The 12,220-nt window shown below is 41.4% G+C and overlaps 1 protein-coding gene across 4 annotated transcripts in view; it reads left to right on the plus strand.

Annotated features, from left to right (window-relative positions):
• The first annotated feature begins 2,021 nt into the window (after positions 1-2,021).
• The window catches only part of mib1 (MIB E3 ubiquitin protein ligase 1), a 60,576-nt gene continuing 50,377 nt past the window's right edge, over positions 2,022-12,220 (plus strand). For all 4 annotated transcript variants that reach the window (XM_080906663.1, XM_080906664.1, XM_080906665.1 and 1 more), the window contains exons 1-3: positions 2,022-2,906; positions 3,681-3,852; positions 11,419-11,548. In XM_080906663.1, the coding sequence (XP_080762789.1) occupies positions 2,678-2,906; positions 3,681-3,852; positions 11,419-11,548 (531 nt within the window). In that variant the 5' untranslated portion in view covers positions 2,022-2,677. The remainder of the gene's footprint in view (positions 2,907-3,680; positions 3,853-11,418; positions 11,549-12,220) is intronic.

Below are 12,220 nucleotides of genomic sequence, written 5' to 3' on the forward strand. Positions count from 1 at the left end.
TATTGCAGTACTTTTTACTTGCAGTACCCTATGGAAGGCTTTGCTCTCGGGACCCAAGAGAGCAATCATTTAAAGAATTGTTCTTTCACTTGGAGTGTAAATAAAAAGGAACAAAATCTCCAGTACAAACAAATGTTAGATCACCATGAAAATAGCTAGCGCGCTAATAACACGAGAGACGTTTTTGGGATAAAGTAGAACATATTCATATGAGAATTAGTCCTTTCAATTTTTAAACAGACAATTAAAAAATAATCTAATCTCACATTTTAAAATGTAATCTGGGGTGATTAAAGTTTAATAGTTTGACAATCTGGTACATAATTTTGTATACAAGGAAAACATAAGCTGATGAGTACCTGTAAGGCTGAAACTGCTTACAATGAATATGGAAGTTACCTTAAATATGTTCTAGTGTAGGTAAATGTAGTTTAACATTTTTTATTGGTGAGCTTAGTTTTCATTCAGTAATTCTTCACTATCCTATCAATATATTTGGTATTTGACTGTACAGAAAGAAAAACTCTAAAAATCATAATAAATAAATGGACAATCAATATGTGTCTTGATAACTACAGTATACATTATTACTCAGTTGAAACAATTAAAAAAGGTGCCCTCTGACTTACCCATTCATGACTTATGCATTTTCTGTGTGTTGGATCCCATTTTGTTCTAAATTCGTGTCAATTCATATGGCTGCAAAAAGCCCACCAAAAATCAAAAAACTGAAAGAACTGTGGTCTTGTATGTGGAAGTCAGGAGAGGCACTAAAGTATGTGAGGGTGGTGCAGGACATGTATGGAGACAGTGAGTGTCCTGTGCAGTAGTAATAACAGATGTGGTCAAGTAGGAGTCTCAGTACATTATGTTTGCAAATGACACTGTGATCTGTAGTGAGAGTAGGGAGCAGGTGGAAGAGAACTGGGAGAGGTATAGGTACCGGAGAGAAGATGACTGAAAGTCAGTAGAAGCAAGACTGAATACATGTGTGTGAACAGGAGGGAGACAGGTGGAAATCTGAACGTGCATGAAGGTAAATGACAACCATCCAAAGCAATAGACAGCACAAGAGAGTCGAAGAAGAGAGTGCAGACAGGGTGGAGTGGGTGGAGACGAGTGTCCGGGGTGATTTGTGACAGAAGGGTAGTAGCAAGAGTGAAAGAAGTTTTACAATATGGTAGTGAGACCTATGATGTTTGGTTTGGAGACTGGGAGGCTAACAAAAAGGCAGGAGGCAGAGCTGGAGGTTAGAGCGTTCAAGATGTTAATGGATGGACAGGATTGGTAATTTGAGTACTTCAGAGGGACATCTCAGGATGAACAATGTGGAGACAAAGTTAGAGAAACAAAGAGGCTGAGATAGTGTGGACATGTGCAGGGGAGAAACAGCGAAGGAGGACATCCAGAGAGTTTGTGTAACAGATGAGGATTAAAGAGATGTGAAATGAAGGCAGAAATCCAATAAAGGAAGAAGCTGAAAGATACTACTACTACTACTACTAATAATAATAATAATAACGATGATCATGATCGTCATTATGATTATAATTATTGTTGTTGTTCTTTACTAGTGAAATCACTTAAATTAGAATGTGGGAGAGTTTAAATTGTCATTCTGATTGGAAAATTAGTGAAGCAATTAAATGGCACTATATAAATGTTCATCACCAAAAGATTTAAAACCCTGATATTATAATATGTATCAAAATGATTGCCATGTATTAAAATTATTTTAGTAAAAATAATAATGTACAAAATGAAACCAACACGAAAACAAAATAAATAAAAACGAGGAATAATCACAATAAAAATAAAATAGAAAATTAAGAAAAAATTAATAGTTAAAGAAAAACACGTTAAGAGCATAAAAAAACGTAAAAAAACCCAAACAAACAAAAACCGTGTAATAATCGGTAATACATGTATTATGAGTTGGCGATGGTCCATATGCTCGAGCGTATTACAGGTGCGCATGCGCAATGGCTGGACTCGCTTGTTTTCCAAGCCTCGCGTCTTCGTGCTTTATCGTCCAGCTCCGGAGCTAGTTGTTGCTTGTCTGAGCGGTGATTGACTATAATGGCGACGCGATTATTCTGAGAGTAGTCTATGGCACCGTCTCTAGGTGATAAAGGATACATGTCGGAGGGTTTTTTCTGCATCGCAGACTATAATAATAAGGACAAGCAACATCGAAAAGGAGCACATTCACTCCAGCCACAGGGAGCCAGGAGAGCTTTATCCTGCTAGCTGCGATAGCTAGCAACTCCGCTCACTAGCCTGCTAAGTTGAAGAGGTGGGATTCAAGTGTGTGGACTGGAGGAGAGGGACTGGCAGTTTGCTGAGTACTGAGATCTATCTGCTCTAGCTGTTGGCTACTTTGGGGTATTAACTTCCTCACTGCCAGAGGCAACACTTGGACGCCACTGGCTCGAGGTTGATGCTAGCTTGTTGTAATAGTTTTTGGGAGAGGATCCAGAATCCTTCTTGGGCAGCTAACTACAGCTACACACAGCTAACAGGCTAGCTTTGTGGATTGTTCCAGTCGCCTTCCTGTTAGGACTTGCTCTCGCTTGCGTTTGGAAACTCTCTACCAGTGCACACATAGTTGGCTAGCAAAGAGTGCTAGCTTGGTAACTTTTAAGGATTGTTGTACCATTGCGACATCTTTTCTTAAATGACCACCGGCAGGAATAACCGAGCCATGATGGAAGGAGTTGGAGCAAGAGTGGTTCGCGGACCTGACTGGAAGTGGGGGAAGCAGGATGGAGGAGAGGGTCATGTCGGCACCGTTAGGAGTTTTGAAAGTCCAGAGGAGGTGGTGGTTGTCTGGGATAACGGGACGGCTGCCAACTACCGTTGTTCTGGAGCTTATGACGTGAGGATATTAGACAGTGCTCCAACAGGTAACTTCACTTCCGCTGCCTGCTTCTGCTCGCACTTTCAGGCTGAGTTTTAGTCTCATGGAAGTGGCTTACAGTGTAACAGAGGGGTGCTCCGTTTGCAAGCTACGGGACTTTTTAAAATGTATTCATTTTTTTGGCTTAACTTGGGAGCTTTTTACAGTGTTTCTCAGAAGCAACTTACTTACAAATATTTTAAGAATATATAATAAGGTCACCATTTGAGACGAACTGCCCCATTTATATTTATATCCTGTCTGTACACAGGCAGTGAAAGCTTTGTATAGAAGGTATGAAAATAAGTCACTGTCGTAAACATATCATGACTCTGAACTTCACACTGCTTGGATAAACTTTTGTACTAATTATGTAAATGATTAGAAGCATGATGTGGTTTTAAGGACCAATAGCAATACATGTCAACCCAATTACTTCGTTCAGTACACGTCCCATTGACAGACATCCCATATCCGCCCCCTGGTTAGTCACTGGATAAGGAGCAGTTTCCTGCAGTAATTTACACTGTTGATCAACCTGTAAGGACATGCTGAAGGGGAAAAGATTTTAAGGAGCTGTAAAGGAAAAACAAATCCAACTGCCAGTATATTAATAAATCTGTTATCTTGCTCTTTTAATAGTATGAAGAATATGTCTCTTTTTGAACTGATAGCATGCACATTGTTGGTAGCAAGGTGCTGCTAAGTTGTTGCAGTAATATTACCGATGTGTACTGTGCACATTATTATGTTTAAATTACGACTAATTCTGCTCCCTCAGGCATCAAGCATGATGGAACCATGTGTGACACCTGCCGTCAACAGCCCATCATTGGTATTCGCTGGAAATGTGCAGAGTGCACCAATTACGACCTCTGCACAACCTGTTACCATGGAGACAAGCATCACCTGAGACACCGGTTCTACAGGATCACCACCCCAGGCAGCGAGAGGTTAGTTAATATTTATATAAAATTCTAGATTGCCATGTGAACAGAGGCGAAAAATCACATGAGGCAAAAGTGTGTCACATTTTATTCCCTGCTCTCTCATCTGTATGCAGCGATCGGCCCTTTACTACAGCTGTTTTCTAGTGTAATCTAACAATATTTGCTCTTATTGTTCCTCATCGTAGACCCAACAATTATAAAGTAGACATAGAGTAGACAGGTAATCCCTGTATTTAATTGTGATTGGCTGGTCTCCCCCTTTACACACTCTGTGTAGCTGTGTGTGTATGATATTTGTGGGTCTTTTGTGCACCCTGCATTTTAGGCAGACTGTGTCTATCTCTATGCTCCCAGCCCTCAGTTGCCTGGCAACAACTCAGCCTCACCTTAAGATCAGTCAGACCTTTTCAAAAATCATATTAGTGCAGTGTTTCCCATTTAGAGAACATATAATCTTTTTTTGTCTCCTGGAGGATGCATGCAGCTTCTTTTTCTTGTGTACTAGTAGTTGTCAGTTCAAGTGATTAGTCGACTAGTTTTTACAAATTTATGGTATTGTTTTCACGATTTAAAATATACCTTTAGGCAAAAGTATAGAGTTTTTGTCCATTTGATTTCAAAATGTATTTAAGGTTTAATTAAGCACTAGTAATAGAATCAAGTGATTTCCCTTTAGTGCAAGGTCAGATCCCCTTGGGTCTCTATGAAAAAAAACTGCTTGAGATGGTGTCAGCGCATTATAGAGTAATGAAAAATATTTTATAAGTTGGCAAACAAAACAACACACCTGCCAACAACAGTTTGTGATGGTGTTAAGTGGGAAATGTTAGGCGTTTTACTTTTTTGAAGTTTAGACAAAGTATTGCTGCAGAGTTTGTTTTTATTCCATTGAAATGTGATAGTACTGAATTATTATAAAGTATGTTTTGAATTAAGATTTCAGAACTTTTTCAGATTGATTTTTATAGACACATTGTGCACATGAGGAATAGCAGTTTGTTAGGTATTTGACACCTTACATTAAATTAATAAAATAGAAATATACACTTATTATAAATGCTTCAGGATGTGAAAAAATAACATTAGGCATGTAAAATCCAGTGTTTTCACATTATTTAGTTTTCAGAGAGTGACTCTACAACACTTTATATTAGGGCTGTTAGATATAACGATATATATCGGATGACGATATAAAAACATCTATCGTTTCATTTTACGCTATCGTTTGTTTCGTGGTGTCACAAAATAAACTGTTTACGGCAATTTTTTTTCATCATTTTGATGGTCACTGTAGTGGCTATATTAATTTCTTAAAGTACTCTCTTTCTCTTGTATTTAATATAACCACACTACAGACGGACAAGCGCCTGTTTTTATGCGTTGTCGTTAGCAACAACAACGTTAAAACCACCGCATGTCCGCTTTTTTATTTTCCATATAAACCTTTCACAATAAAGCTCAAGATCCTGTTGAGACTTTTCAAAATAAACTGAATCACGTGAAAGAGTATGCAGAGTGTTTACGGATGAAAAGCAAAAAAGAGCCGTCAGGCTTTTTCCTGCAGCACACTGTGTAATAAATACTCACAAAGAAAACTGCGGTCGTTACAACTTATGTCTAAAAATATATAGTTTCATACATCGTTAAAACACTCGACTGGCATGACGCCCAGCTGGAAACACTTCACGCAAGTCGAGCTGCCCGAGATTCACAGAATTTACAGAAAATGTTACATTTTTGTGATTTATATCGTTATCTGGACGATAGATGTCTTATATCGGGATATGAGATTTTGGTCATATCACACAGCCCTACTTTATATTGTTATCAGTATTTACCTGAAGTTGATGTTGACAGTCAGATTGAATTGTGTCACTGTGTGCCCCATTGTTTTTGTTTTTGGGCTTTATTGTCTGTTGAAAGCTAATTTTATTGTCTGAAAATACCTTTTAAAAAATTCTAGAGAGATGGGTAAGATCATGTAACTCACAATTTTGGTTTTACTGTAAAGGAAGTGGTAGGATTACAGTAAAGACTCTTCAAGAAGTACTGACACTGTCAGCAACCTTAGCTAATGTTACAAAAACATCTTTTATTTGTCATGAATCCTTCACAAGGAACTGCGTGCATTAAACAGCTGACAGCAGGAGCATATGACATCTGATGCGATCAGTCTTTTCTGTCTTATTCACCAAAATCAAATTAATGTGCCAAATCGCCTGTTTACAGGTGACATGGTTTATGTGGGAAAACGAATTTTGTTTTTATATCCTTTATCTGAATTCCTGCTTTGATAAATTTTTCAGAAGTTGAAAGTAGGGCTGGGCCATATTATACCGTTCACGGTAATACCGGTATAATGTTAGGCAACGATAGGAAAATGAAATATCGCGATAGAATATGAGTAAAACGCGCATGCGCAGTGCCTTTGTTTTCATACGCACATGGCCGATTGTTGAGTGAAACAGATGAACCAGAATTGGTTTGTAAAAATGGTGCAACTTCAGTGATGTGGAACTGGTTTGGTGTTTGTCCGTCAGATACACAACAAAGCACATTTTTTTGCAGAACATGCAAGCGGCCGTCGTTATTGTCGTATTTGTCGGACTAAGATGCTCTTAAATCTGGGAGTAATCTGGGTCCTAAACTCAGTACACTTCAGGTCAAACAAACACTGCAGCATCACTGAGAGTTAACTGTCTAAATTCTTTCATCTTTAATAAAACGATCAGCATTGCTGCTTTACCAGGTGTAACAATTCAGTTTAACTTCCAGGCATCCATGAAAACAAAATTTATTACATTTAACGGAGTTAGAAGTTAGCAGGAAGCTAGCGGAAGTTAGCTCGCTAGTTTCGCTAGTTACCTAAGCATGATATAGCATGTTCTGACTGAGAGATTTCTGAAAAAATTCAAACGTACAGCTCTGCTATCACTTCCAACATAAATGAAGGCAGGAAACTAAACAGCAGTGACGTTTGTAGGGTTACTGAAGTTGGGCTAGCTGGTATATAATGATGTGCTACGTGATCGCTAGCGACACAGCTATGTTAGCATAACATAAACAGTGAAGCTGGAGGATGAACACTAAGGTTCCTCATGGTTAGAGACAAATGCAATCGCATGGCAGGATGCTGTAAACGGACCAAACGTCAGTCAGGAGAACAACTGAGATAATCCATCCACAATACAAGGCTAGTCATTAATATACTGCAACAACATGGGAATAGAGCAGCTGCCAGAGAATTCAACATCAATGAATCAATGGTACAGAAGTGGAGGAAGCAAGAAGAATGAGTTTAATAAAGTTTGATTTATCTAACTGCTTTGTTTAGCTCAATGTGCCTTATGGTCCAAAAAATACGTACTGCACACTACAGTTTAATGTTGCAAAGCACCTCTTTTTAACTTCAGTGGATATTATATATGGTTATGCTCAGGATATGTCAGCCCATTTCTACTGGAAATGCCTTTTGGTTAAACTTTCAGCAAGGAATTTGCATTTGCACTGTTACATTTTTATAAAGCTTTAATGTACATAAAAACCAGCTTCTTGTTTAAGTGAAAATTAATGGAAGGTTGTCTTTTTGTGCTAGTAATGTTGTGGAGTATTTTGTCTCGCATCAATTATATCGTCAGTTATATCGTTATCGCAAATTTTCAAATGTATATCGTGATAAATATTTTTGGCCATATCGCCCTGCTCTAGTTGAAAGTAGAAACTTTGTTACTAAATAATTCACACACAGGTAAGATCAGGTCAGATTGAAGAAAAGAATTTTACTCTGCCTTGCCCTCTATCAGAGAATCTTTAAGTTTTATAGACTAAGTGCCAACATATGTTTGAGAGCAAAAAAGTGTACCTGAACAGTCTGAGTAATATCCTGCAGGATTTTCCATTGATTTATAGTTTTGTATTTTTTTTTTTTTAGTGTTAGAGAGGTTTTCTCTGCTATGACAACAAGAACAGAAGAGTTGAAATGGAAGAGAAATTCTCTTCTGGTCTCACCCCGAGCTGCCGGATCACAGTTGCTCATGGGCTGAGCTTAAAGTTATCAGGGGGCTCCTCTCTGTGCTGTAGATGAAGAGTAAGGATGCTTATTTTGTTGGAAGAGTATTTACTACGCTGCTGACGTTGACTGAGAAAATTGTCAGGCGGTGGAAGGAATACTTCGAGGACCTCCTTAATCCCACTGACACGTCTTCCGAGGAGGAAGCAGAGTCTGGGGATGAGGGGAATGACCCGCCAATTTCCGGGGGCGAGGTCACTGAGGCAGTTAAACAACTCCTTGGTGGCAGAGCCCCTGGTGTTGATGAGGTCCGCCCCGAGTTCCTGAAGGCTCTGGACGTTGTAGGGCTGTCCTGGTTGACACGCCTCTGCAATGTTGCGTGGAGATCAGGGGCAGTACCTGTGGACTGGCAGACCGGGGTGGTGGTCCCCATCTTCAAGAAAGGGGACCGGAGGGTGTGTTCCAACTACAGGGGGATCACACTCCTCAGCCTCCCTGGGAAAGTCTATGCCAGGGTGCTGGAAAGGAGAGTTCGTCCGTTAGTCGAACCTCGGATACAGGAGGAACAATGCGGTTTTCGTCCTGGTCGCGGAACACTGGACCAGCTCTTTATCCTCTCCAGGATACTTGAGGGTGCATGGGAGTTTGCCCAACCAGTCTACATGTGTTTTGTGGACTTGGAGAAGGCATTCGACCGTGTCCCTCGGGGTGTCCTGTGGGAGGTGTTGCGGGAATATGGGGTGTCTGGCCCATTGCTACGGGCCATTCGATCCCTATACAACCGTTGCAAGAGCTTGGTTCGCATTGCCGGCAATAAGTTGGACTCGTTCCCGGTGGGTGATGGGCTCCGCCAGGGCTGCCCTTTGTCTCCGGTTCTGTTCATAATTTTTATGGACAGGATTTCTAGGCGCAGCCAAGTGGCGGAGGGCTTTCGCTTTGGTGGCCTCAGAATCTCATCTCTGATTTTTGCAGATGATGTGGTTCTGTTGGCTTCATCGGGTGAGGGCCTCCAGCTCGCACTGGAGCGGTTCGCAGCCGAGTGTGAAGCAGCGGGAATGAGGATCAGCACCTCCAAATCTGAGGCCATGGTTCTCAGCCGGAAAAGGGTGGAGTGCCCACTCCGGGTCGGGGATGAGTTCCTGCCCCAAGTGGAGGAGTTCAAGTATCTCGGGGTCTTGTTCGCGAGTGATGGGAGAAGGGAGCCGGAGATCGACAGACGGATTGGGGCTGCAGCTGCAGTAATGCGGACGCTGCACCGGTCCGTCGTGGTGAAGAGGGAGCTGAGTGTAAAAGCGAAGCTCTCAATTTACCGGTCGATCTACGTCCCTACCCTCACCTATGGCCACGAGCTGTGGGTAGTGACCAAAAGAACGAGATCGCGGATACAAGCGGCAGAAATGAGCTTCCTCCGAAGGGTGGCTGGCCTCTCCCTTAGAGACAGGGTGAGAAGTTCGGCCATCCGGGAGGGGCTCAGAGTAGAGCAGCTGCTGCTCCACATCGAAAGGAGCCAGCTGAGGTGGTTCGGGCATCTGACAAGGATGCCCCCTGGGCGCCTCCTGGGTGAGGTGTTCCAGGCATGTCCCACCGGGAGGAGGCCCCGGGGCAGACCCAGGACACGCTGGAGAGATTATATCTCTCGGCTGGCCTGGGAACGCCTTGGTATTCCCCCGGATAAGCTGGAGGAGGTGGTTGGGGAGAGGGAGGTCTGGGCCTCTTTGCTTAGGCTGCTGCCCCCGCGACCCGGCCCCGGACAAAGCGGATGAAAATGGATGGATGGAGTAATTACTTCCTAAATTGCACAACCAGCACTTGACTGTGATTCCACTTATACCGTCAGTACTCTGATGCATCCATTTCAGGCCTATATTAGCTAAACACCGTAGTTTAGTAAATGAACACATGGTCCAACAGCTGGCAGACTTTTCAACTGCATTTCCCCTGAGACAGACATTGCATAATGTACAATGGGTGCTTGAGGACTCCCTGACTCACACTGCTCCTACTGCATGGAGGAGTGTTTTGTTACACCACATTAGATTCTCTCAGTAACTGCTGAGGAGGGAGTGGTTAGAGGCCACAAGCTGTTTGCATTGGTTAGACCTACACTGTCCAGCTGCTGTGCCTACCAAGACTCATATGGTCTTTGATTGTTAGAGCTCTGTCTGAGGTTTTATTTGCCAATATCTATTAATTTGTTTTCCTTATAGCTATGCTGGTGTTTTGAGCATGCCTCAGAGCATTGTAATGGTGTGTTTGAGTACTTCTTACTTTTCATTTGCTGTGCCAAAAATTTAGTGTCTGATTTTGAGTGCATAAAAACTTTTTGTGTTCTAGAGAGCTAATCGCTATTCACTGTGACATTGTGTGTTTGTGATTTTAAAAAATACCTGAGAAGATGGTAGTAGGAAGGGCAGCTGTCACAGTGCTGCTGTGGTTAGCCCTGCTGCCTCACAGCTAAAAGGTTCTGGGTTGTTTGGCGCATCACTGTGTGGAGGTTGTATGCTCTCCCCCGTGTGGGTTTCCTCTGGAGAAACCCACACGAGAAACCCACACGGTTTCCTCTGGGGACTACAGCTTCCTCCCACACTGCAAAAAACATGCATGTTAGTTTGACTGGTAATTCTAAATTGTGTTAAATACATGAAGTTCAGTAAAGCTCTGTTTGAATGCATTTGTGTTTTTGGCTGTAGTGTAAAGTTCCTTGAGTGGTCAGTAAGACTAGAAAATAAAATCAATTCCAGTCCCTTTCTAACTGCTTTAGCTGGGAATTTGCGATGTAACATATGGCGTACCCTACGGTATACCCTACACACCTCCCTAGAAGTTAACTACACATCAGGTCGATGTGGCCTACAGCTATTGATTCTATCGATTCGTCCTCTACATTTCCAGCTACTTTTTTGCCAAAGTTTAAAAATTTATCAGTGAGAGAATAACAATTATTGTCTCAAAATAAAGAATAATAATCATAGCATCAATATAAGGACTCATAAACGTCAGCAGATTCCTGGAGGGAGATTGCCAAAACTATCGGAATGAATGTGAAGGATTTTACAAAGAAGTGGGGAAATAAGAGCTGGGACCCAGAAGGGAAAAAAGTCCCAGCATTTTATTTATTTCTATTGGATCGCTGGCACTGCGTGTAAAACACCAGGATATGATCACACGGTAAATACTGGCGACAACGTCAAACACTTCCATAGGTTACATTACAGGCTCTACAAAATTGCCAGCAAAAGTCTGTATCCAGCCTAACTGTGACAGAAGTCTTTTGTTTATTATCTTTTACTTCAATCAAACACGAGGTGCTGAGTGACAAAAGAGGATGGTAACAGCGTCCCATGTACTGAAAGTGAAGTTGGACAGAAGGCACACAGTTAAGGACGAGCTGTGGCTGGAGGAATAGTGGCATATAATTTAGTAATTATTGTACGACAGGCACGCCTCTGCAGTATTTACACATAATTAAAATGCATGTGAGTTGATCCACCTAAACACAGTTTGCTTGTCCAAATAAACAATAATGGTCTACATTTATAAAACGTATTTTGTCTTGACAGAGTACTTTTGGAGTCACGTCGCAAGTCAAAGAAAATCACAGCCAGAGGAATCTTTGCTGGTGGTCGGGTTGTGAGAGGAGTCGACTGGCAGTGGGAAGACCAGGATGGAGGGAATGGGAGGAGAGGAAAGGTAAGGGAAGCTGCCAGAAAAATTGGAGTTTCTAACTGTGCCTTTTTTCCCCTTCCCTCCCCAAGCCAAAAGCAAGCAATGTACCAATTTTCTAGAATGGCAAAGCGATGTGCTTTCAGTGCCTACTAACTATTCCTAGCTTTACGGAGAAGGACAGATGAGCAATTTTATAAATAAAATTATAAATAAAATTGCTCATCTGAGAGCTCATCTGGGTCCCAGTCACTTGGTAACAATGGTAATAAAAAGACAGGAAATTTGTCTCCACTAAATCCTGTTTCACAAGTGAGCTTTGTTTGTTCAGATAAATATGCATGATTATTAATGGGTAGCGTTGAGAAATGCAGGCAAAACTGTCTCTGCCTTATTTTAAAGTTGTACAACTAAAAGGATTATAAATCCTTGGAGGTAATACAGGCCTAGCAAACCTGCCAGAGAAATCTCAAAGATCTTTTTCACAAAAAATTCTAGGCAGGAAAAAAAAACAATCTTACATCCCAGGATATGGTTTGGTTGAAAAACAAAGCACAGTAGCCTGAAACAAAACAGGAAGTTCACTGCTTGACTCAACATGTTAGGAGCGTAACACAAAGAGATCAGTCCATTACTGCTCCTTCTATACTTTTAAGTTTCTGTGGACAGCAAAAGGAAATTTAAAAAGCAAAATTAGAA

The sequence above is a fragment of the Rhamphochromis sp. 'chilingali' genome (assembly GCF_963969265.1).
Source record: "Rhamphochromis sp. 'chilingali' genome assembly, chromosome: 16".
Lineage (NCBI taxonomy): Eukaryota > Metazoa > Chordata > Actinopteri > Cichliformes > Cichlidae > Rhamphochromis > Rhamphochromis sp. 'chilingali'.